Below are 20,988 nucleotides of genomic sequence, written 5' to 3' on the forward strand. Positions count from 1 at the left end.
TAAACTTAACGATAAAGTAACTATTTATTAACTATTCATCGTATTACTTATCTTATTTTTGTTACATTAATATCAAACAAGTACTAGGTATAAAGTTCATAGTTTTATCTAAAATCATGTTTTCATTGTAACCCAACCTTTATCAAAGTAATCTTGAAGATTTTAGTTTAAAATAATGGCATTAAATTATTAAAGTTATAGTGGGAGAGAGAGAAGTAGTGATATGTTTGGCCTTTTCAAAAAGAACAAAACGCAAACTTTATCCCGTGAAACACAGTCTCGTGCGTGCTAACCAAAAGTAAAGTGCCTAACCTCAATAATCATTTCTTCACCTTTTTTTCCACATTTCCTTCCATTTTTTTCATTTAAAACATTATGTCCCATCATTAATTTTTATGTCAAATGTTTGGTTTTATAAAGTTAAATCTCACCTATATAAAAATCTCAATCAAGTGTGTTGGTATTCTTATCGGTTGTTTTAATTCGTTATTGTGCATATATCTAATACTTCCTCCGTCCCACGAATTTTGACACATTTGAATTCGATACGGGAATTAAGAAATTGTAGATTAGTGTTTTAAGTGTGTAGTTAATAAAATATAAAAATGATAAAGTAAGAGAAAGAGTAATAAAAGTGATAAAGTAGGAGAGAGAATGTAATAATTATTACCCAAAATGGAAACATGTCAAGATTCGTGGGACGACCTAAAAAGGAAAACGTGTCAAGATTCGTGGGACGGATGGAGTATTCACTATGTTCATCTTTTCTTGTTTATCAAATCCATATTATTTGGACACATTTTAATTTGTTTGGCACTAATATAAACATGATGTCGATATGATAAAAACATGATACTGAGTACTCGAAATGTGTTGAATTTACAAAACTTGATTAAAAAAAAAATACTTTATCCGTCCACAAAAAATAGTCAATTTTTGTTATTTTGGAACATTCACATAAATTAATCCAGTTCTATTTTTAAAAACTTTCTATCATATGATGTGTCATACTACTTTTAAGTGAAATCCTTTCTTCACCCACAATACGCTAATTATTTTTATTAAAATTTCTCTTTATAGGACTATTTTTTGTGGACAGACAGAGTATATTGTGAGAACTGTGAAAATTCTTGCAGTGGACAATAAAGTAACTAAACTAAACTCTACACTCAATAAATATAAAAAATTACTTATAAATTCAATGCAATTTATAAGTTTAGTGCAAAGGTTATTATAATTCTAACAATAAAAAGTTTTTATTTGGACCCTTTCATATGTATATATATTGGATTGGAGAAAAGTGGAGTTGGAACTTTTATCATCAACTTGTTATATGCAACTCCTTTGAGAATTGAGATGCAATAGTTACATACAAGTCAAAGGAATATCCAAATAAAAATGAAATTTTAATGATTGATATAGTATAAATAAGACAATCGCTTTCGAAAGAATAATTTATTTGAAGAAATATATATATATATATATATATATATATATGCCTTTACTTTTACAGGCATGCAAGAAAAGAATCAACCAGGTGTGATGAAATATACCTCAGCTGTCTACACTCTAGAAAAGGTCAATATTGCCTTCACAAAGATAATCAGTATATAAAAAAGAAGAAAAAAAAACAAGAATTATGTATCTTATACTTTGCTTCAATTGAAACATAGTAATAATATCACAACCTTTTACTCCCTCCGTCCCACTGTAAGTGAGACTCTTTCTATTTTGGGTGTCCCACCATAAGTGAGACTCTTTCCCTTTTTGGTAAAAGTTTTACTCTTTAAACACCTTTTCACTTTTTCACCTACACACAAAATACACTTTTCTTAATTTCCGTGCCCAAAAAAAAGGTCTCACTTACCTTGGGACGGAGGGAGTAATTTATAATAAAATTAACACCCCAATTTTTCTGGGCATCACAAATTTGAGATGCCGAGCGTAATACCTTTTTGGCTAAGCTTATAAGTTACTTAAAACAACAACGCGTGAGCGTATAAACCAAACAAAGGAAAAAGAAACACGAGACCTGGGTAATTTTCTTGCAGAAAGACGTAGTTGTGGTGTTGTTGGTGCTGGTCGCGATATTCTTCTTGACCCGGTCTGATCTTGTGCCACAGCAGCCGGTGTAGCACTCAAAGTCCGAGTGCAGCAATAACCGTTACACCCAGTTCAACGCATATAGGGTTGAGACCGGGTTCTTTCAACATGCTAAATGCGCAAAATCCATAATAGGAGTGGTAGAGATCTGGCAACAAACGCGGGAATTTACTGAAACCACCATACTGGCACAAGAGAGGATCCATGGTCAAGATATTACTTCCGGATATAAATAATATTTTTCATACAAATGAGAAACTACATGAAGAAAAAAACCAGAGAACCCGAGAGGAGATCAATATTCAAGAAATAAACATGTTTGATCAATATACTATTTTTGCATGTAGTTATCTATTTGGAGTTTCTTGGTTTTGAAAAATATGAAAGCCGAGTTATGGGAAACAGTGGAAATAGAGGTCATGCATTTCAAATTTTCAATGTTAATTAAATCTTACTTAACATAATATTTAACTATGAGACACCAAAGGAGAGGAGAAAAGCACCTTAGATTGACAAGTCAACAAAAATCCACGCAACGCTTCCTCGTTTATGAATTTATCAGCTTGTAGAATCCTTAGAACTCCTCCAACCCTAAAGAATTAGATGCTACTTGGGTTACAAATATAAGAAATGAAAAGGAATTAAAGGAAAAACACACACACAAGGATTTTTCAAACGCACCAAAAGGCATAACACGTATCAGTTGGCTTGTTCGCTCTTCCTCGGAAGCCACCATCTTCTAGTGCCTGCTTCTGTAAAAAAAAGAAAAAAACATTCTTCAAGTTCAGTTTTTTCTATTGCTTCTTTGAACAGGACAACTACTCTAGGATTAGGTTTTTCATCTTCAAAGACTATAAATACAAAAACACCCAATAAGCAACTAGTTATGACTTAATCGGAACTCAATACAGGACCATAATTCCAGGTACTTCATTGATTAATGTTTTCTAGAATTAAATAGAACATAAACCTGCAAACTCCAATCCAGAAGTAACGGCACATTGATGACATTAGATGATGCTTTTTTAGATAGCAAGTCTTCTTCTATGAACCCCATCAGTTTAAGAGATGCAACAGCACAGTAAGTGGCACCACCTGTGACACTAAATCAATTCAAATCCATAAGTGTAATAAATATCTGCAAGAAGCGACCAACCATGAACTAATGCAAACAACGCTTGAAGACTTGGTAGGTTCATCGAGTTAATAATCTCTGAAAGCAACCAACCCATAGAAAACAAACTAGGAGATTGAAGACTTTCATATCCACTCACCATGAGATTCTGCACCTGGAATCAATCCAAACCCTCCGTCATATGACTGCAGGAGAAGTCAATAGACAAGTTCTTGAATATAATATTGATGATATCAGATGAACCAAGTTAAGAAGTAAGGCAGACTACCTGACAATTTCTAATAAATTCCTTAGCCTTTTCACAATCCATGCCGGTCCAGTTCTTCAACATTGAACAAATGGCCGCTGAAGACATCAAAAACTACATAGTTGAATCATCATTCAGAAGAAAATGAAACTCGGGTATTCTTTGAAAGAATTTTCTTACCTGCGCAGAACACAAAGCGGAGATCTGTTTCTCCTCCAGTATGAATGGGCATAAAACTGGGATGTATGAAACATGATATATTACGTATTGGATTCAGCACCTTAACAGGTTAAACTAATATACAATACATAAACGCTAAGCAATGACTAGAAAAGAAAATGATGAAATAACTCATTTAATTGCTCAGGCCAGTGAGTGCCAAAAATGGTTCAACAATTAAGTGTAACTTTCTCGCTTTAACAAAACTAGAAAAAGGCACCTTTTTTTCTTTTCTTTCCCAATCATGCCAAGCAAAGGTATGATATAACAAATAAAATGAGACACTAATTGCAATAGAGTTATAACAAGGGCAAAGGATGAAGTAAATAGTACCATCCATTAGGCTGTTGAAGAGTTCTCATTGATTTCAATAACAATTCAGAGTTTATAAGACATAAATCATAGCCAACGGTCTTTAGTATCGCCAGCGCACAATATGTGCTTGCTAGGTGACTGCCGTTCAGTTGTGCAGCCTGCAAAGACGTATTTAAACAAACAAATCAAATTCTGCAACAAGAAATAAGATAAAAACACGACCTTTAGCTTTTCTTGCCTAAATATGGGATAGACAATTTCCATACCCCATTATTATTTGATTGAAACTGGGAGCTTCTGGAACCATGGAATCCATAAAACTGGCCTGTGAAGATACAGATTTTCATGTAAATATATCACTGTTGTAGCATTAATTGTGTTCTAAAATGAAGATTTCAGTGAATACCTTACCATTTTCAAATGTTTTGTCATTCTTTGGATGAGCTTGAAGCGATAAAACCCAATTAACTACTGCATCTTTGTCAATCTAACAGAAATATAGAAGAAACTGTCAAAAAAATATATCTTCTCAGAATGGTAACTGTCAACTACAACCACAAGCAGAAACTGATGCATCCACATGAACCGACACTCACGGGAACAATGTTGAAGGCTGAAACTTTTTATTATGCTATCGAAACCCCATGAATCGCACTCTATCCTACAGATGTTTGTATTTTAATAATGAAAGGGTAATCATACTATAACTAATAGCAAAACTGAATGACAATTACAATCCAAAATTGAGCTTCCAGCCAAAAACATGTATCTAAAACCTCAGCTTGGCTGATCGAAAACCCGCTCAAAACCCTGTCTATCCATTTATAAAACCTCAACAGCCTTGAATGCAACAATAAATGTATCAATGCGTGGCTGAGGGATAAAAAAACTTCAGGACTTTTTTATCCGAAGTTCAAATCAATTTGAGCTTAATTTTTTTATGGTAGATAACACATACAAAAACACCATATCACTAAGAACGTAGATTTTCAAATTTTACACATGCCATGTTTTATCTAATTTTTACCTGAGGAATGCCTGTTTATCCACAATTACTAATAACAATTTATGTAACTAAGTGTAACAGAACATCCAAAATATCTAATGCTATTTCCCAAAACAGCAAAAGAGAGTATCTACACCCACCAATTCAATCAGAGATCCGCAATCAAGTTAATTCAACAACAAAAAAAACTAAACTTGAGCTGAATTAAGTAAACAACACAACAAGTCCACAAAATCAATCCCTGCATCTACGAACATGAACCACTTCACGGCACACATGACAACACTGATTCGAGCATTCTCGTCAAATAAAAACTTCCTATTCCACAAAAGACTAGGCGGAATTAGAGGAATTGGGGAAAGAGGAGATACCCGATCGAGAGCGCCGAAGATGTCGAGGCCGGAGATGATGAAGTAGGCGAGTGTGAGGCGGTTGATCTCTTGCCCTTGATAGGGCGCAGGCAGCAGCTGATACATCATCTCCAAATAGAGTATATGCCGATCCTTCTCGAAGATCAACGATTCTGAATCGGAATCCCAGAATTCTGGATCCTCCATAGTTGAATTCTCGATGTTTCCGCCGCAAATCTGCAAGTTTTATGAGAATTCGGAATTCGGAAGAGCTAAAGAAACAAATTCGGAAGAGTTGGAGTGTGAATTTTGAGCGAAGAATATAAGTTTATTGTTGAGAATATTTACATTCTGCGAAGAATCTCTCAAAGAATCTATGGAGAAAGAAAAAAGTAAAGTACTGATTTGAGGAATACAGTCCTATTATATGGGGACAATTATATTTATATGTTATCCAAAAATCTTGGGTTTTTTTTGTAATTAAAGCTATTTTTGTCACCTTAATTTTATACTATTAAGAAAAAGAAATGTGAAATAATTTATCTCCTTTTCGATTGAGAAATCTGTAATTATTTTATTTATTTAAATTTATTTAAATTGGTAGAGAAATCTTTAATTCTTTCATTTTTCGTTCATTTTTGTTACCGTAAATAGTAAAACCACGAGGTATAATTAGATTAAAAACCAATTTTATGGATTCTATGTCATATTCAACATATAAACTCCATGTGAAGATAGAAAAAAATACTCCATCCGTCCCACTTCAATTGGCACACTTGTCTTTTTTGTTTGTCCCACTTCAATTGGCACTTTCCAAAAATAGCATGTGGTCCCTACCTTCTCTACACACATTAAACAAATGGCCCCCACCCACTTTACACACTCAACCATTTATTCTTAATCTCCGTGCCCAAAGTAAAAGTGCCAATTGAAGTGGGACGGAGGGAGTATATATTATCAAGTTTTAAAATTTTAGTTTAGTCGTTAAATTTGCATTACATTTTAAGTTGTTTAAACATTATTTGGTCCAAATGGAATTCCTAAACCGTATTATATCATTAAAGACAGAGAGTATTATAAACTCATACACATTATTGCACTAAAAAAATTCATCAATTTTTTTTTAGATAAATTAATAGTATTAAACAAAGAAATTTAAAGACCGCGTCACAGGAGACTCTAACCCAAGACCTCTGGTCTTAGACATTTTACCTCTTACTGCTTGGCCAACACACGTACACAATTCATCAATTTTTTTAAAAAAATTATTATTACTCAAAGAAATGAAAAACGCACTCACACTCTAACCCTTTAAGTGACTCAAACCTCCAATTTATTAGTTAGAAGAGAAGCGTCTTACCAACATATTGCGCTCTTATCGTCACAAAAATTCAACAATATTGAAAGTTGAAGAACCTAATCAAGAAAGATACTATTCCTATGTGCAAGTATACATCATGAATGCTTGCCGCAACTCACGAAATTTGCTCCTTTTGTGACTTACAATATAATGACTATCATTGAATATATTGCAATCAACACATTTTTCTTTGTGACCACAATAATTCACAAGTTTTCTTTACTCTTCAGTTCTTCCTTTCGAAATTCATCACTGTATTAAAATGTTCAGAAAGAACTGGTGCAAATTCAACAGATAGACAAATATACACATCTCACCTCTCAAGAAGTTGTTGATGCAACCGGTTGAATAAGCTCGTCGGGCCCCCATCTTCACCGGTGGGACGAACAAAATCATGATTCATGACTCCTTTTGCTTCTACTTTCATTCTAGATCAAAAATCATATTAGCATTCGCATGCTTGTATGCTCATATACCAGCGACGCTTGAGATTTTCTTCAGGGCTTCCTCTTCCATTTCAAGCAGCCGTTGACAGAATGTCTCAGCATCAGATGCCGCATCTTTGAATGCGAATCTCAACTCCTTCCACTGATATTCACGAGACCCGTCATCCCTCACAGAACCAATAACCTTGGCGAGCACATCGATACCCTTCATATCTACTGATAGAATAAAAGCGTCCTTCATGAAAATCAAAAGTCAGCATATTTGTGTATTAAGAGGAGAGGTGGAGCTGCATATTGTAACAGAGATTTGTTTGAATAAAACTTCCATAATTCCAGAGAAAATAAACACATGGGTGTAACTTTTCTAGCTTAGTAGCCATCAAGTTCTGATAATGCTTTACATGAACATCCAAAATTCTTGATCTAGCTATCATTTTTAGCATAAAATCTCATGTTTCACAATGCAACATGGTTGTTGTACTAAAGCAGAATTCCAGATTAAGAACAGAAGCTGTTATTCTCGTCATCTTTTATTTCTTTAGTTTATTTAGTTATTTAGATTTAAATAAATAGATGGATCATGCTTTTGTGTTAGTTCCAAGAAGCATGTGAACAATTAAATTACATCATCAGTATCCAAAGTAGGTAATTAAAGTCTTACCTTCGCATTTTCATTTAGGAAAGTGATGCAGAAAAGAATAAGAGCTCGACGCCTTGTCTCACTTCGATTAATTCCATCAATGAGGCTCATCGAAAATTGAGCTAGACAACAAAGATGCAAGATGCTATAGTCACATGAGGTAGATTATCAAAAAAGCTGACATTTTTGAAATAAGATGAGCACAACAATCATCTCCATAGAATATAGGATAAAAGCTTCCTTCATAGAATATACTGATAAGCACCTATGGTCTTACCTAAACAATCTGCCTTCGACTTTTCAATATCTTCAAGACTTACTTCATGAACTTTCGCATTGGTGTCAACATACATGCACGACCTGCAATTGAAAGGGCTGTCATCACCAGCTGAAAATAGGACAGATATATTGGCTTGATGACACAGCTCTCAGCAATCATAAATAGTTCATGCATAATTGAATAACACTAACATTCTCAAACTTGAGGCAAATATGTTGCATCCTTGTTTAAGTCAGATTCCAATATACAAATAGTTCTTTTTGATCCACACAATGCCATTCTGGAATAGAAGTTAGAAGGAATTTTCTGAAGATTTTTACCTTACGTTGAACTTGTACAGATTGTATTGTGTATCACCTTGGAATAATTCCTGGAGATTTGCAATTCGGGAAGTAGAACCAAGATGAGATGAGTTCAATATTTCAGAAACTGAATAGCTTAACTCCTCAACAGCCTTCTGGTCTGCTAACAGGATTTTCTTAAGGTATTCAGCTGCTAACTTAGCCTGTAACATAGTAAGAAAGAACAAAAGGATTCACACCTTCTTTTCATGAGCCAGCAAGAAAACGTTTTTTACACATAAGTAGCTTCGTCGTACTTGAACAGTCAAGCCATAAAATGAATATTCTGATGCGTAAAACCTAACCATTATCAGATTGCATATTGTACAAAGCCTGCTGAAACAAATAGTACTTGGCTGATAAATAAGCTCTGTTGCTCAAATGAAGCATTAATTCAATGGAAACTACATATTAGGCGAGAATTTCCAGTCAACCGTCAAACAATATTAGATCTCAACATCACGAAGAAAAAATCCGGTTAAAAGCATTAGCAATAATAACTTGTGATATTTGGACTACTTCATACCTTTTCCTCTTCAACGAGGACAGCATCACCAATTAGAGCAACCCGAGCTGGAAGCTGCATGAAATAAAGCAATAAATATCTTAGGATTGTTCCGATGCAAAAATACCCAGAGTGCAGGCTTTGCAATTGCAAGAAGGCCAACTTATACCAAATACATTATAGGGTAAATCATGTTTTGTGTCCCCAACTTTCAGAGTTATCCAAAAAATGTCCCCAACTTCCGTTTTCTATTAAAAAGCCTCCAACTCTTTTAGCATTTTCCAAAGAATGTCTCAAGTACAAAATGATGAGTCACCTCTGAGGATTCTTAGAATTCTTAGGTGAAAACTTTTTTTTCAACCTCACCCAATAAAACAACGTCGTTCCACTTCCACCTAAGAATCCAGCGAGGTGAATCGTCATTCTATCACCGAATTTTGTATAGCGGGACACATTGAACTTGGGGGTTTTAGAATAGAAAGTGAAAGTTGGGGGGACATTTTCTGGAATTCGCTGAAAGTTGGGGACACAAAACATGACTAACCATATATTATACAGAAAGACCTATGAACAAGTTAACATTTCCTTCATATTTATTTTTTCTTGGTTTCAGCAAGCAGATTGAATGGCAGATGGATGAACCAAGCAGATTACAAATGCCAAGCACACAGCTGAAGGAGAATAAGGAGCAAATGCCATCTGAAACTTAAAAAGGTTACCAAATTCACCTTTTTAATTGATTTCAGTATGCTCGCAAGTGGCCCTGGAAAGGGGCTACTCACAGCAAACGAGCCACGTTCATCAATAATAGTATTCTGTAAGAGAAAAGAATTGATGAGAAAGGAAAGAACACCAACAGAGCAACTGACTTGGCTGTATTACTATCATAAGCAACTTTATATATGCTAGAAGAAATAACACTTGGATAGATAATGGTAATCTATTCTGTCGACGCATATATTATCAAGTTAGGTTTCTATGTCAAGATAACAGAAATAAAACCCTTAAACTCTACAATGACACTGCAGCCAATATTCAGTACTATTCTTTCATTGGAAAATCACGTGTAATCTGTCATTCGCTTACACAAAATTTAGTATATCATTCAAGATAGAACATATAAATGGCAAACTACTTTGTGTTAAAACTGACAAGATTTGTTGGTAAAAATCTCCATATAATTGCCAATTTTCAAGCATGTAATGATCATTTTCTTTTCTGATATTGGTAGAGGAAATGAAACATTATACTACTCCCTCTGTCCCACTTCACTTGGCCTAGTTACTTTTGATATGGTTATTTAGGAGAATAAGATTGTAATGTGGCTCAATTTAATCTAGTTAAAGTGATTACCCAAAAAGAAATACAAAACAAGTACTAAATAACGATCTTTGTGCTAAGTGAATGCATCAAAAACAAAGCCATCTTAGGAAAGTTCGCCATCACCCATGACTCACAACACCAACACATTCAGAGGGCATTTACTTTTTATAATTGACAAATTGAGGAGATACATGATTGGGTGTTTATATCTTCATTACTAGGATTCGCCAATCCCACTCCACAGTCCACAGGGATATGAATCAAGCAAAATTAGCTCAAATAATTGATAGAATACATGATTGAGTATTTATATTTTCATTACTAGGATTCTCCAATCCCACTGGAATATGAAACAAGCAAAATTAGCTCAAATAATATAAATTATAAAGTGCCTTGAGATATCCCAAAGTTCGAATCCATCTTAATGAACAATGGACTAACCTACACTACTTTTATCTATCTAAGTTAATCGTCAAAAGTAAATGCCCAATCAGAGAAGAAATGTTACCACATTATGCAGCTCCTTCTCAGGCACCCAAATATACGGCCTTCCTTTCCTCACAAAATACTTCACTCTTGAAGTGTAAATCTCCTCCTTGCTAAATACCACAACAAATAAGCATCAGAGAACCAAAATAACCCACCAAGGAGAATTTATATGTATCATATATGTATATATACATCAGCTAGTTGTGAATTTGGTACTATGCATACCTATCGTGGGAATCGGCTTTGACGGTATTGAGCTTACCCTGCCAATTGGAAGCCAATACAGTCTACCACAAAAAGGTGATACATGAATAACAGTCTGAAAATCAAAAGCACTAATTAATGGAGCATGAATTAGCATATAAGATTACAAACCTTGCATTTCTCAGCGACAGTTAAAACCGATGATTTCCCCCGTTTTAACATGATTTCGTTCCTTCAAACGCTCTGTTAATCTGCGGCCGTCGGAGGTGGCGAGAGAGGAGAGGAATTGGAGAGAGAGAGAGAGAGGGGGAGGTTTAAAGCGGGTTTTAGAATCATGTGAAAAGGGTCGGGTCGGGTCATCATTTCATTGCCCATGATGGCAAATCTGAAGGTATGGGTGGGAAGATAGGGTTCGGGTATAGGGTATCCGAATACCCGACCCGAAAAAATCGGGTATCGGGTACTTTATACCCGAAAAATTAGGGACCGGGTTCGGGATCGAGTATTTAGGGTGGGGAAAAATCGGGTATCGGGTCCGATCAGGTATACCCAAAATACCCGATTTTTATTAAATATATATTAAATTATTTAATTAAATTTTAATTCCTTAATTTCAATTTTCAAATCAAAGGAGTGAACTACTAAACTGTAACCCTACCTACAAAATTTTCAATTTTCAATTTTGATGTGATGTTATATACTCCCTCCGTCCCGGCCAAGACGCTACATTTACCTTTGGGCACGGGATTTAAGGAGTTGTAGATTAATGTTTTAAGTGTGTAATAATAAAGTGATAAAGTAAGAAAGAGAAGGTAATAAAGTAAGAAAGATAAGGTAATAAAGTGATAAAGTATGAGAGAGAAAGTGATAAAGTAAGAAAGAGAAGGTAATAAAGTGATAAAGTAGGAGAGAGAATGTAATAAAGAAATACTTAATTTGTGTTAATTAAGTGTTTAAAATTCCTTATTTTTGCCAAATATAGAAATGTAGCATCTTCGTTGGGACGGCCCAAAAAGGAATATGTAGCATCTTGGGCGGGACGGAGGGAGTATTATTTATTAATATAGATTTTCGAATTTTTTAAAAAAAAAATCGAGTATTTTCGGGTATTAGGGTACCCTAATACCCGATTAAGGAAAACCGGGTACGCTAATACCCGAAATACCCGATTTTACACAGTTTGACCTGAAACATGTAATTTTGACCGGGTAATTAGGGTACCCTAATACCCGACCGGAGTCGGGTATTAGAGTACCCAATTTTTTTTCGGGTTCGGGATCAGGTATCGATTTCTCGTCTTAATCGGGATCGGGTACCCGATTTTTTCGAGTAGGGTACCCGATCCCGACCCGATTCCCAGCCCTATCTGAAGGTATAATTGGAAAGCTATTGACGTTATCTTTCTAATGATACTTTGGTAACCGGAAGAGATTGAAAAAAAGAAAAAATATAGAGTTTCGTGACCTCAACTTCCTGCCATTTTTTTTACCACTTGTGTGACGTGTTTTCTGACTCCAACCGTGTGTTCTTGAAAGTGTTCTTCTGAAAAACACGTCTTGTGGAGATGTACCGAAAAGTGTTTTTCAGGATACATTTGATCCTAAAACAAAGAAACATGAGGTGACGAGACTTCTCTCTTTTTTGCATTAGCCTTTTGTCTTTAATAAGATAGGCATTAGTATGTTTTCGGTGATGGAGTGAGTAAAATTTTTCTCTCCTTACTTAAAAAATCTTAATATTGCTCCACCAGTGTTGAGCTCAGATCCTTTCACAAACCGATTTATAAGGGAAATTTTTTCCTCTTTTTTTTTTTCCGGTGGGCCTCAGCCCATTTGCTGAAAAACACTTTTCAGTGCTTAAAGAAAACACATATGCTCGATTCGTGTTTTTTATTGGAAAACACATTTTGGAAAACATATCATATTACTCAAAAACATATCACGAGGAAAGCGTTTTGTATTCTGAAAAACACTTTTCGGTACATCTCCACAAGACGTGTTTTTCAGGAGAACACTTACAAGAAAACACGGTTGGATTCAGAAAACACGTCACACAGAACAGTTTACAAACAAACCCTTATTATATGATGCCCTAATATCCAGCCACAATGCTCCACAAAATATCACAAGCAGTGTAATTACAATACTCCACAAAATATCACAAAAATATTCAATTCCTCTATCACTTCATTTTTTCCACATAATGTGTGTTTTGAGATATGTTCCCAGACCCAAAAAACTATTCCAGGGAGATGTGTTCCAAGTCACTGAAAAACGTTTTTGCATTTTTGATGTGTTCCTAGACCCAAAAAAGCATTTCGCGAAAATGTGTTATCAATCACAGTTGGAATACACATCGAGAGGGGATTGTATGTCAGAAAACACAAATACTACAGAGTTTTTTAACCACTAAAACACAACTAATAAATCATTTTCAATTATATACTGTTTTTCTTAGTCTCTTGTTTCCTGATGCTAGCACTAATGACTGATTATTTCTCACATCCTGAGCCAGCCTCTGATATTTCTGTTTCTTGGTCTTGGGCTGTGAATCTGCTTCACTTGGTGAATCCATTTCAGCAACACTGTTAGACCGTGCTTCAGTTTCACCCTTCGGCTGTACTTCTATTTCAGCAACCCTACTTTCAAACAGCTCCTCTTCTCCATGAACTAATGCCTGAAAAAGGTAAAAATTATCAATAGCACGGAAGCATAATTAACAATTAATAAGAAAAAATACTGAAAACGTTTTTGCATTTTTGATGTGTTCCTAGACCCAAAAATACTGAAAAACGTTTTTGCATTTCGTTTAGTTTGTAAAGTAAACGAGTGTTATTTAATTAGTTTGACTAATGGACTAAAGTACTTGCTATATTTGGGTCGTTTATTACACTAGTTAAACACTGATGTTTAAACGGTGTAATAAACGACCCAAATATTTCTTTTAGTTTGTTAACAACTCGATCATATTATACACACTTTAACTAAGTATTGAAAAAGTTAAATGTTGTCAAGCCACAAATACAAATATTGTTTGTTCATACCAACCACTCATGTTCTCAGCCTCTTCTTTGTGTGTCTTTGTGCCATCCGCATGTTTTTGTTTATTTGTATCATCTCTTGTTGGCTCATCTCTACTACGCTTCAGAGTCTCCAGATTCTCATCTATAGAATGACTTGTGTTCTGTTGGGGTGACCCAAGAGAGACACAACTAATCAGAAAAAGAAAAAAGAAAAAAAAGGGATGTGAGAGATTGACTTACCGGCCTTTGTCAGTCCGGCCTTCAAGATTCTCATCCATGCAATTGCTTGTGTTCTGCTCAAGAGAGACACTACTCAAAAAAAGAAGAAGAGGAAAAAACAGGGGATGTGAGAGATTTACTTACAGCTGCATTCGATGATGTGAGAGATTAGGAGCCTTTCTTTGCCATCGAAATTTGACATCCCTTTATAGCTGAAGCAAGAAGTAGTTCCCAACTATCTTCACCTACCCCAAGATGTTCTCTCCCCATCTGAATAACACTGTCAACATCGGATATGCCATGCATTTCCACAACCGATTTCAAGCTAAATTTGAGAAAATCAGCTGCAATATCTTCAAGCATGCGGTTGGCAAGGCGCTCATGCACAATCTTTGAGACAAGGAAATTTTCAAAGCTCTTAAACTATGTCTCTCTTGAATTACATTCACTGTCTTGTTGGCAATTAAGTATCTGTATATGCATATGTTCCAAAATGATCAACTAGTAAACATGTATGCATCACTAGTAATATTGAAGGAAGTAATGATTATACTTACTTTATCAGAACCCACTCGTGTAATAAACTTTGCCCAGTCAACTTCGTTGTGCACAGAATACAATCCATGGTATTTGAAAATCGGGGGATCACCAATCATGGTGATCCCCCGATTTTCAAATACCATGGATTTTCAAATACCATGCCCAGGATGTTACTAAATACTATCCCTGTTTATTTATTCTGAATTTCAATGACTCGTAAAATAATTGAAGAAGCAAATATCTCAAGGCAAAAGTTTAGTCTTGATGATTGCATTTTGGATTGTTTGATCTGATAAGGGTTCTGTTTTGACAGATTAATTTGGTTTTTATGTAATAATAATAATTAAATATGTTAGTTTCAAGTCATCCTCAGTTTGGTTTTGAGGATTAGGCTTGAAAGATATATTAATCTAACCTAATCAAGCATATGCTTCATGTGTTTTTCTCTGAAAAAAAAAGCATATTCTTCTTCAATGATTTAACTTGTGTGATGATGGAACAATGATATAGGGTCCGAGAGAGAGGATTTAGAGATTGAAGAAGAATAATGTAAAAGAAGAAAAAAGAAAAAGTAAGAAATGGAGAATGAAAATTAAAAAGAAAAGAAATTGATGAATTAAAAATGAAAAATAAAATTGGAAAATCAATTTTTAACGGTGTTGGATTTTCTGTTAGACGAAGGGTGAATTTGCATCACTTATAGTTATGTTAGGGTGTTAACAGCACTTAACGTTTCCTTAAGGGTGTCTACGTTAGGGATGTATTTGCCACTTTTTCGAAAAATAAATTATAGAAATGACCCTCGTTGATTTTAAGCATTTGGAAAACTTCGGTGTCTTTTTAATAATAATAAGCAGGTGAGAAGCCTCTCTCGCTGATCAACAGCTTTTTTTTTTTTTTTTCCTTAAAATTATTAAAAACTCCTTGGGGAATCGTGGCCCGCGCATTGCACGGGAAGCATTTTAAGTAAAAATAACAGTGATAATGTAACAATTATAAATTTTATTTTATTACTCCCTCCGTCTCGTCAATGGTGTCTTGTATTCCTTTTTGTGACGTCTCACTACTCTTGTCATATTTCCTTATTTGGAAATAATTAGGAGATAATTATAGTCCAATTAATTTGTTAATCAACTCATTTTACACCATAAGTTAGTTACGGATAAAAAAGTTAAAACAAAACATGAATGAAGAACTATCGGTCAGAAAAAAGTTCAAAACAAATAGTTGTTCCAGTTCTTGACATAGAGAACTATCGTTCATTTCTTCTCCTTCTTCGTGTCATAATCTGCAGGTGTGAATTTCTTATTGTGCACACATCCTTTTGACCTAGGAGGCAGCTCTCGACGTGGCCGATCCGTCATCCAGTTAGGCAGCCTTCGACGTGGTCTGTCAGGGAGTTCAAGATCACAGTTAGGCAGCTCTCGACATGGGCTGTCCTGGGCTTCAAGAGTGACACTTAGGCTGGAGAAACTCGCCTGCAAAATTGGAGTCTGTTCTAAATCAGGTGAGTGAAATGGCTTTGTGAATATCACCAAAATCAGTTATCATATACCTTAGTCTGGACATTTTCATCTGCAGGTTGGGTTTCCTTCACTGCATCATCATGGAGTTGATAAGTGTTCTAATATCATCATGTTTCTTGAGAGAAACATCAGAAAGAAACAAACCAATTCTGATCAAGCTGTTCCATCTGAAAAGAAAATTAGAGATATCAGTGCATCAACAAATCCAGCTCTTGATATGAAGAAAAAGTACAAAACATAATAACAACTTACAAAGTCAGTTGTCCTGTTTGAAGTCAGCTCAAGAAATTGTTCTACATAGTGAAGCAGGAAAACGCCACAATCGTACGAGTTCTCCTGCATTGGTAGCTGAAACACGGTATATACAGAAAAGAAACAAAATTGAGAAGCTTAAAGATGGTGAGTAAAAGAACGGATGAAATTAATGGGAGTAAGAGAACCTCAAGGGAAGAAAACTTCAATGATAGAAAATTATTTTCAATCCTTTCATTCTCTTGCTCATTCACTCCTTCTTTAACCTTCCAATGATCAAATAAGTACCTACCATTTCAAGATAAGTAAGAGTCAAGAACAGGAATTCTCAAATGCTCTGGTGAGTATCAAAATATCTTCTAGCAACAAGAAAAAATTTGCCAATTTACCTTCTAATTGTTTCTTCAATCCTTGCGTCTGCGTGTCTTCCTTTAATGGAGTCAAAGTGTAGAATACATGGCACTTCCGTTGACCCATCCATATTTTTTTCTACACAAGGATTTTTGTAGCTTATAAAAAAACAATACAAAATTGTAGAAGATGATAAGAGATCATACCGCCTAAAAGGGCCACTTGTCCAGGATAGCAGATGATAATCAAACTCCAATGTTCACTAGTAGAACAAGAAAAATAAAATTCAGAAGTAACCAACTCAAGAACTTGTAACTTGTATATATATATATATATATATACACATATCTAAAAGCTCCACACATGTATTACCTCATGCATAAAGGAATCAGCACATAATCTTTTTGAAAAAGATTCACATCATTTGTCCATGAATGTACAAACTCAAAATCAACTGCTCCAAAGCTGTTTTTATTATTGAGAATCTTCTGAAAGAAAAAAGGACTGAACATGTGGAACCTGTGCTCATCCTTCGGTATAGTATTATTTATAAGATATCTGTCATTAAACCACACGCTTTATATTACTATCAAAAGTCACATTTTTCTTAGAATAGAAAAAAATTATCAAAGTAATTGTTCTTGATTTTTCGAAAGAAAAAAACAAACTATAATCCATAAAAATGTAATAAAATCCAGCCACAATACTCCACTATAAATTTTAAGATCGATATCTATTTTATTGTCAATAATTATAGTTTGTACCGAAAATAAAATAAAAAAACAAAAAACAAAGTATAAGACAAGTTGTTAGATTAGCTACACTATAAGAGCATCAACAACCATGCACTCAGTCCAGCAATGGTATTGCACCCGCCCGAACTCAATAGATTTTAATATTTTTTTTAATTACGGAAATGGGGCGCGTGTAGCACACCCATCCCCTTCGCTCCACCTTCGCAGCAGGAGCATTCCATCGCTCCACCTCCATTGCACCCGGGTGCGGCATCGGTTGCGGGTGCGATAGATCGGGATCGATCCCGGCTTCACACCCGCCGATGTTGATGCTCTAAAGAAAGTGAAATAAAACTAAAGCGACGCTCTTTTTTGTAATATTCTCAATCAAAGTTTAATTCAGATTGTCGTTACATTAAAATTGCTCATAATCGTGACAACATATGGCTGATCGGACTGCTATTTATCAATAAAATCTAAACCTCTATTCAATAATTTTATTTATCTTATTTCAAGAACTGTTATAGCTATTTTTTTTGGTGCAATAGGAATCCACTTTTGTTTTCTACTTCAGAAGTTTTCTGACATTATAAAATTCTCAAATCTTTAGCCCCAGGGTTGCATAGATCTAGCCCCTCCTAAGATAAATTAACATAAACTATCTAGACCCGGTGCTGCATACATCTAGCCCCAGTGCTGCATGGTATTTGAATCACCAAGCTTAATCCATTCTACTCTAGAATTCGTGTGTGATTTTCCCTTTTCGGCAGTTTTAATTTGATGGGGTTTAGCTGTTTAATATATTGCTTGTTGACTCAGTGTGTGTGTGTGTGTGTTCTTGTTGATGTGGTTTGGATAATGATGTGTGTTCTTATTTGAAACAAAAATTGTGCTTATATTTGGGTCCAACATCTGATGGGCTAGAATTGGAAGTATTTGAGCTTGTAAAGTGGGAGTAAATTGTTGTGAAGTAGAATAAAATAAAAAAGATTGGCCCCCTCAAATTTTGTCCAAATTTGCTAGGTAATTTACATTAATAGTATTTGAAAAGATTATGTTACATACCAGATTCACATTCCCGTATCGTGTGGCACTAATCTTGATAGCAGCCAGCATGCAAACACCACAGCTATTACTGCAACAGGTACATAATATTAGTACTTTCAACCTAAAATCACATCACATCTAAATTATATCTAATAAAGAGTATTACCCGTCAGTTTGCTCCATCATCTCTATAGGTTCACGATTCCATTTTAGAGTATCTATAGGATGGTCTGTGGACCCCGGCAAGCTCTTGAAAACTGTGTTCATTGACCAAGAGCAGATTGCTTAAAGAAAGGCTACAAATATTTCAAATGCAAATATTGATGCTATAAGAATTATATGAAAGCATTGCACATACCAGCTCTGTCAATCTTTGTTCATGTACTGATAATGCATTCTTTGTACTCAATGAATCAATCACGAGGATCTCCCTCGTGTTCACTGAGTACGCAGCACACCACCAGCGATTTTGTTCAAGGACTGGGACAAAGATTACACTAATTTTCACACAATGCATTTCCCTGATATGTTTGGTATACTTTGAAAAATCGGAGTATCCTTGCGCAGCACGACACTGCAACAAAAACCAATCAGGCATAGCAGTTTTTCCAAACCGCAAATGTTGGGTCAAGCATGGCTCGGTATCCTTGTTTTTTGTCAAAACAACTCTTCCATACATTCGTGTAGAGATATGCTGCCACACGGACATACTAGGCAAATAAAATAACATCAAAATTCAACTATTTACCGAAACAAAAACAAAACTAAGATTAGCAAATATATATCACATTCAATTAGTATAATAGATTACCTGGTCGTTCTCCAAGGAATCACCCTCGTCCTCTTGGGGTGTTTGAATACTCTCACTCTACAAAAGAAAATAAAATATAAAGAACCGTAAAATATGAATGTGAAAATGGTGCAAACACTTTAGCATCTTTCGCTAAAACCTTAACTGAAAACCCAAAATTTAGATTACGTGGTCAGCGGGAACATCCCTCTCCTCCTCTGATTTTGGCAGAAAATCTGTCACCATCTTTTTGTCCCAGTCTTTGAGCACCTCCTTATAAATGTCCTCAAAATTCTGAGCAAATTTTCCGCTGTTTTTTTTGGAAGGCAGTGGACGTTGCACCCATGTAAGGTTTTCCAGCTGTACTTCTTGGAGCTCTAGAAACTGGTCCGGTGTGCACTGCGGCTTGTGATAGACCAGATTTTCCATGGAATGAGCTTGGATTCAGGCCGACATGCCGGTTATGTGAATGGGAATAAACATGCCCGAACTTCATTAGACTCACACAGTCTCAAATCCACATTCTTATCACTCTCGAAAAAGATGCCAAGCATAGCAAAACCAAAGCCTACAAGATTCAAAAGGCAACAACAATTAATAGCAATATTCATTTACGCATTTCCTCGAACAGTAGAGTGCAAAAGAAAACTGCTGTCAGTAACGCTAAAAAATTTGTTGTAAATTTCATAAAACTGAAATCTATTGAGGGAATATCACTGTTGAGACTCGAAAAATGAGAGAAATTACCCTTTTTTTGTTGTTTGAATGAGGGATATTCTCCTGCATTGGTAGCTGAAACACGGTATATACAGAAAAGAAACAAAATTGAGAAGCTTAAAGATGGCGAGTAAAAGAACCGATGAAATTAATGGGAGTAAGAGAACCTCAAGGGAAGAAAAACTTCAATGATAGAAAATTATTTTCAATCCTTTCCTTCTCTTGCTCATTCACTCCTTCTTTAACCTTCCAATGATCAAATAAGTACCTACCATTTCAAGATAAGTAAGAGTCAACAACAGGAATTCTAAATGCTCTGGTGAGTATCAAAATATCTTCTAGCAACAAGAAAAAATTTGCCAATTTACCTTCTAATTGTTTCTTCAATCCCTGCGTCTGCGTGTGTTCCTTTAATGGAGTCAAAGTGCAGAATACATGGCACTTTCGTTGACCCATCCATATTTTTTTCTACACAAGGATTTTTGTAGCTTATAAAAAAACAACACAAAATTGTAAAAGATGATAAGAGATCATACCGCCTAAAAGGGCCACTTGTCCACGATAGCAGATGATAATCAAACTCCAATGTTCACTAGTAGAACAAGAAAAATAAAATTCAGAAGTAACCAACTCAAGAACTTGTAACTTGTATATATATATATACACATATCTAAAAGCTCCACACATGTATTACCTCATGCATAAAGGAATCGGCACATAATATTTTTGAAAGAGATTCACATCCTTTGTCCATGAATGTACAGACTCAAAATCAACTGCTCCTAAGCTGTTTTTATTTTTGAGAATCTTTTGAAAGAAAAAAGGAC

At 35.1% G+C, this 20,988-nt stretch overlaps 3 protein-coding genes across 4 annotated transcripts; all 3 read right to left on the reverse strand.

The window, feature by feature from the left end:
* Positions 1 to 1,886: 1,886 nt before the first annotated feature.
* Positions 1,887 to 5,796, reverse strand: LOC131005940 (geranylgeranyl transferase type-1 subunit beta). Of its 2 annotated transcripts, none has more exons than XM_057933063.1 (11): positions 5,397 to 5,796; positions 4,431 to 4,506; positions 4,286 to 4,344; positions 4,038 to 4,177; positions 3,666 to 3,721; positions 3,507 to 3,583; positions 3,378 to 3,423; positions 3,074 to 3,198; positions 2,785 to 2,855; positions 2,607 to 2,694; positions 1,887 to 2,288 (listed from the first exon to the last, which is right to left on the reverse strand). In XM_057933063.1, exons 1-11 carry the CDS (start codon positions 5,580 to 5,582, stop codon positions 2,139 to 2,141), a joined length of 1,074 nt encoding a protein of 357 aa, XP_057789046.1. In that variant the 5' UTR covers positions 5,583 to 5,796; the 3' UTR covers positions 1,887 to 2,138. The 2 variants fall into 2 exon arrangements, with proteins under 2 accessions (XP_057789046.1, XP_057789047.1); XM_057933064.1 differs by having other exon boundaries at positions 3,507 to 3,580; positions 5,397 to 5,700.
* Positions 5,797 to 6,917: 1,121 nt separating this feature from the next.
* LOC131005961 (uncharacterized) lies at positions 6,918 to 11,331 on the reverse strand. Its single transcript, XM_057933091.1, has 9 exons — positions 11,135 to 11,331; positions 10,985 to 11,046; positions 10,779 to 10,869; positions 9,676 to 9,762; positions 8,969 to 9,022; positions 8,422 to 8,606; positions 8,099 to 8,181; positions 7,843 to 7,943; positions 6,918 to 7,416 (listed from the first exon to the last, which is right to left on the reverse strand). Exons 1-9 carry the CDS (start codon positions 11,183 to 11,185, stop codon positions 7,204 to 7,206), a joined length of 927 nt encoding a protein of 308 aa, XP_057789074.1. The 5' UTR covers positions 11,186 to 11,331; the 3' UTR covers positions 6,918 to 7,203.
* A 4,950-nt stretch (positions 11,332 to 16,281) lies between these two features.
* On the reverse strand, positions 16,282 to 19,433 carry LOC131006001 (probable ubiquitin-like-specific protease 2B). Its single transcript, XM_057933153.1, has 10 exons — positions 19,013 to 19,433; positions 18,821 to 18,911; positions 18,673 to 18,742; positions 17,246 to 17,431; positions 17,080 to 17,135; positions 16,912 to 17,011; positions 16,711 to 16,810; positions 16,523 to 16,618; positions 16,415 to 16,437; positions 16,282 to 16,340 (listed from the first exon to the last, which is right to left on the reverse strand). Exons 4-10 carry the CDS (start codon positions 17,383 to 17,385, stop codon positions 16,316 to 16,318), a joined length of 540 nt encoding a protein of 179 aa, XP_057789136.1. The 5' UTR covers positions 17,386 to 17,431; positions 18,673 to 18,742; positions 18,821 to 18,911; positions 19,013 to 19,433; the 3' UTR covers positions 16,282 to 16,315.
* Positions 19,434 to 20,988: the final 1,555 nt, after the last annotated feature.

This window comes from Salvia miltiorrhiza, chromosome 1 (genome assembly GCF_028751815.1).
Source record: "Salvia miltiorrhiza cultivar Shanhuang (shh) chromosome 1, IMPLAD_Smil_shh, whole genome shotgun sequence".
Lineage (NCBI taxonomy): Eukaryota > Viridiplantae > Streptophyta > Magnoliopsida > Lamiales > Lamiaceae > Salvia > Salvia miltiorrhiza.

Excerpts from the sequence above, each read along its gene's own strand:
- LOC131005940 (XM_057933063.1), bottom strand. The coding sequence starts at position 5,582 with ATGGAGGATCCAGAATTCTGGGATTCCGATTCAGAATCGTTGATCTTC. Across the intron at positions 4,345-4,430 it reads TGACAAAACATTTGAAAATG|GCCAGTTTTATGGATTCCAT; the intron begins GTAAGGTATTCA and ends GTATCTTCACAG. Across the intron at positions 2,695-2,784 it reads GATACGTGTTATGCCTTTTG|GGTTGGAGGAGTTCTAAGGA; the intron begins GTGCGTTTGAAA and ends CTAATTCTTTAG.
- LOC131005961 (XM_057933091.1), bottom strand. The coding sequence starts at position 11,185 with ATGTTAAAACGGGGGAAATCATCGGTTTTAACTGTCGCTGAGAAATGC. Across the intron at positions 9,023-9,675 it reads TACTGAAATCAATTAAAAAG|CTTCCAGCTCGGGTTGCTCT; the intron begins GTGAATTTGGTA and ends TATTTCATGCAG. Across the intron at positions 8,607-8,968 it reads TCCTCGTTGAAGAGGAAAAG|GCTAAGTTAGCAGCTGAATA; the intron begins GTATGAAGTAGT and ends ACTATGTTACAG.
- LOC131006001 (XM_057933153.1), bottom strand. The coding sequence starts at position 17,385 with ATGTTCAGTCCTTTTTTCTTTCAGAAGATTCTCAATAATAAAAACAGC. Across the intron at positions 17,136-17,245 it reads CTGATTCCTTTATGCATGAG|TGAACATTGGAGTTTGATTA; the intron begins GTAATACATGTG and ends TTGTTCTACTAG. Across the intron at positions 16,811-16,911 it reads ATTGAAGAAACAATTAGAAG|GTACTTATTTGATCATTGGA; the intron begins GTAAATTGGCAA and ends TTGAAATGGTAG.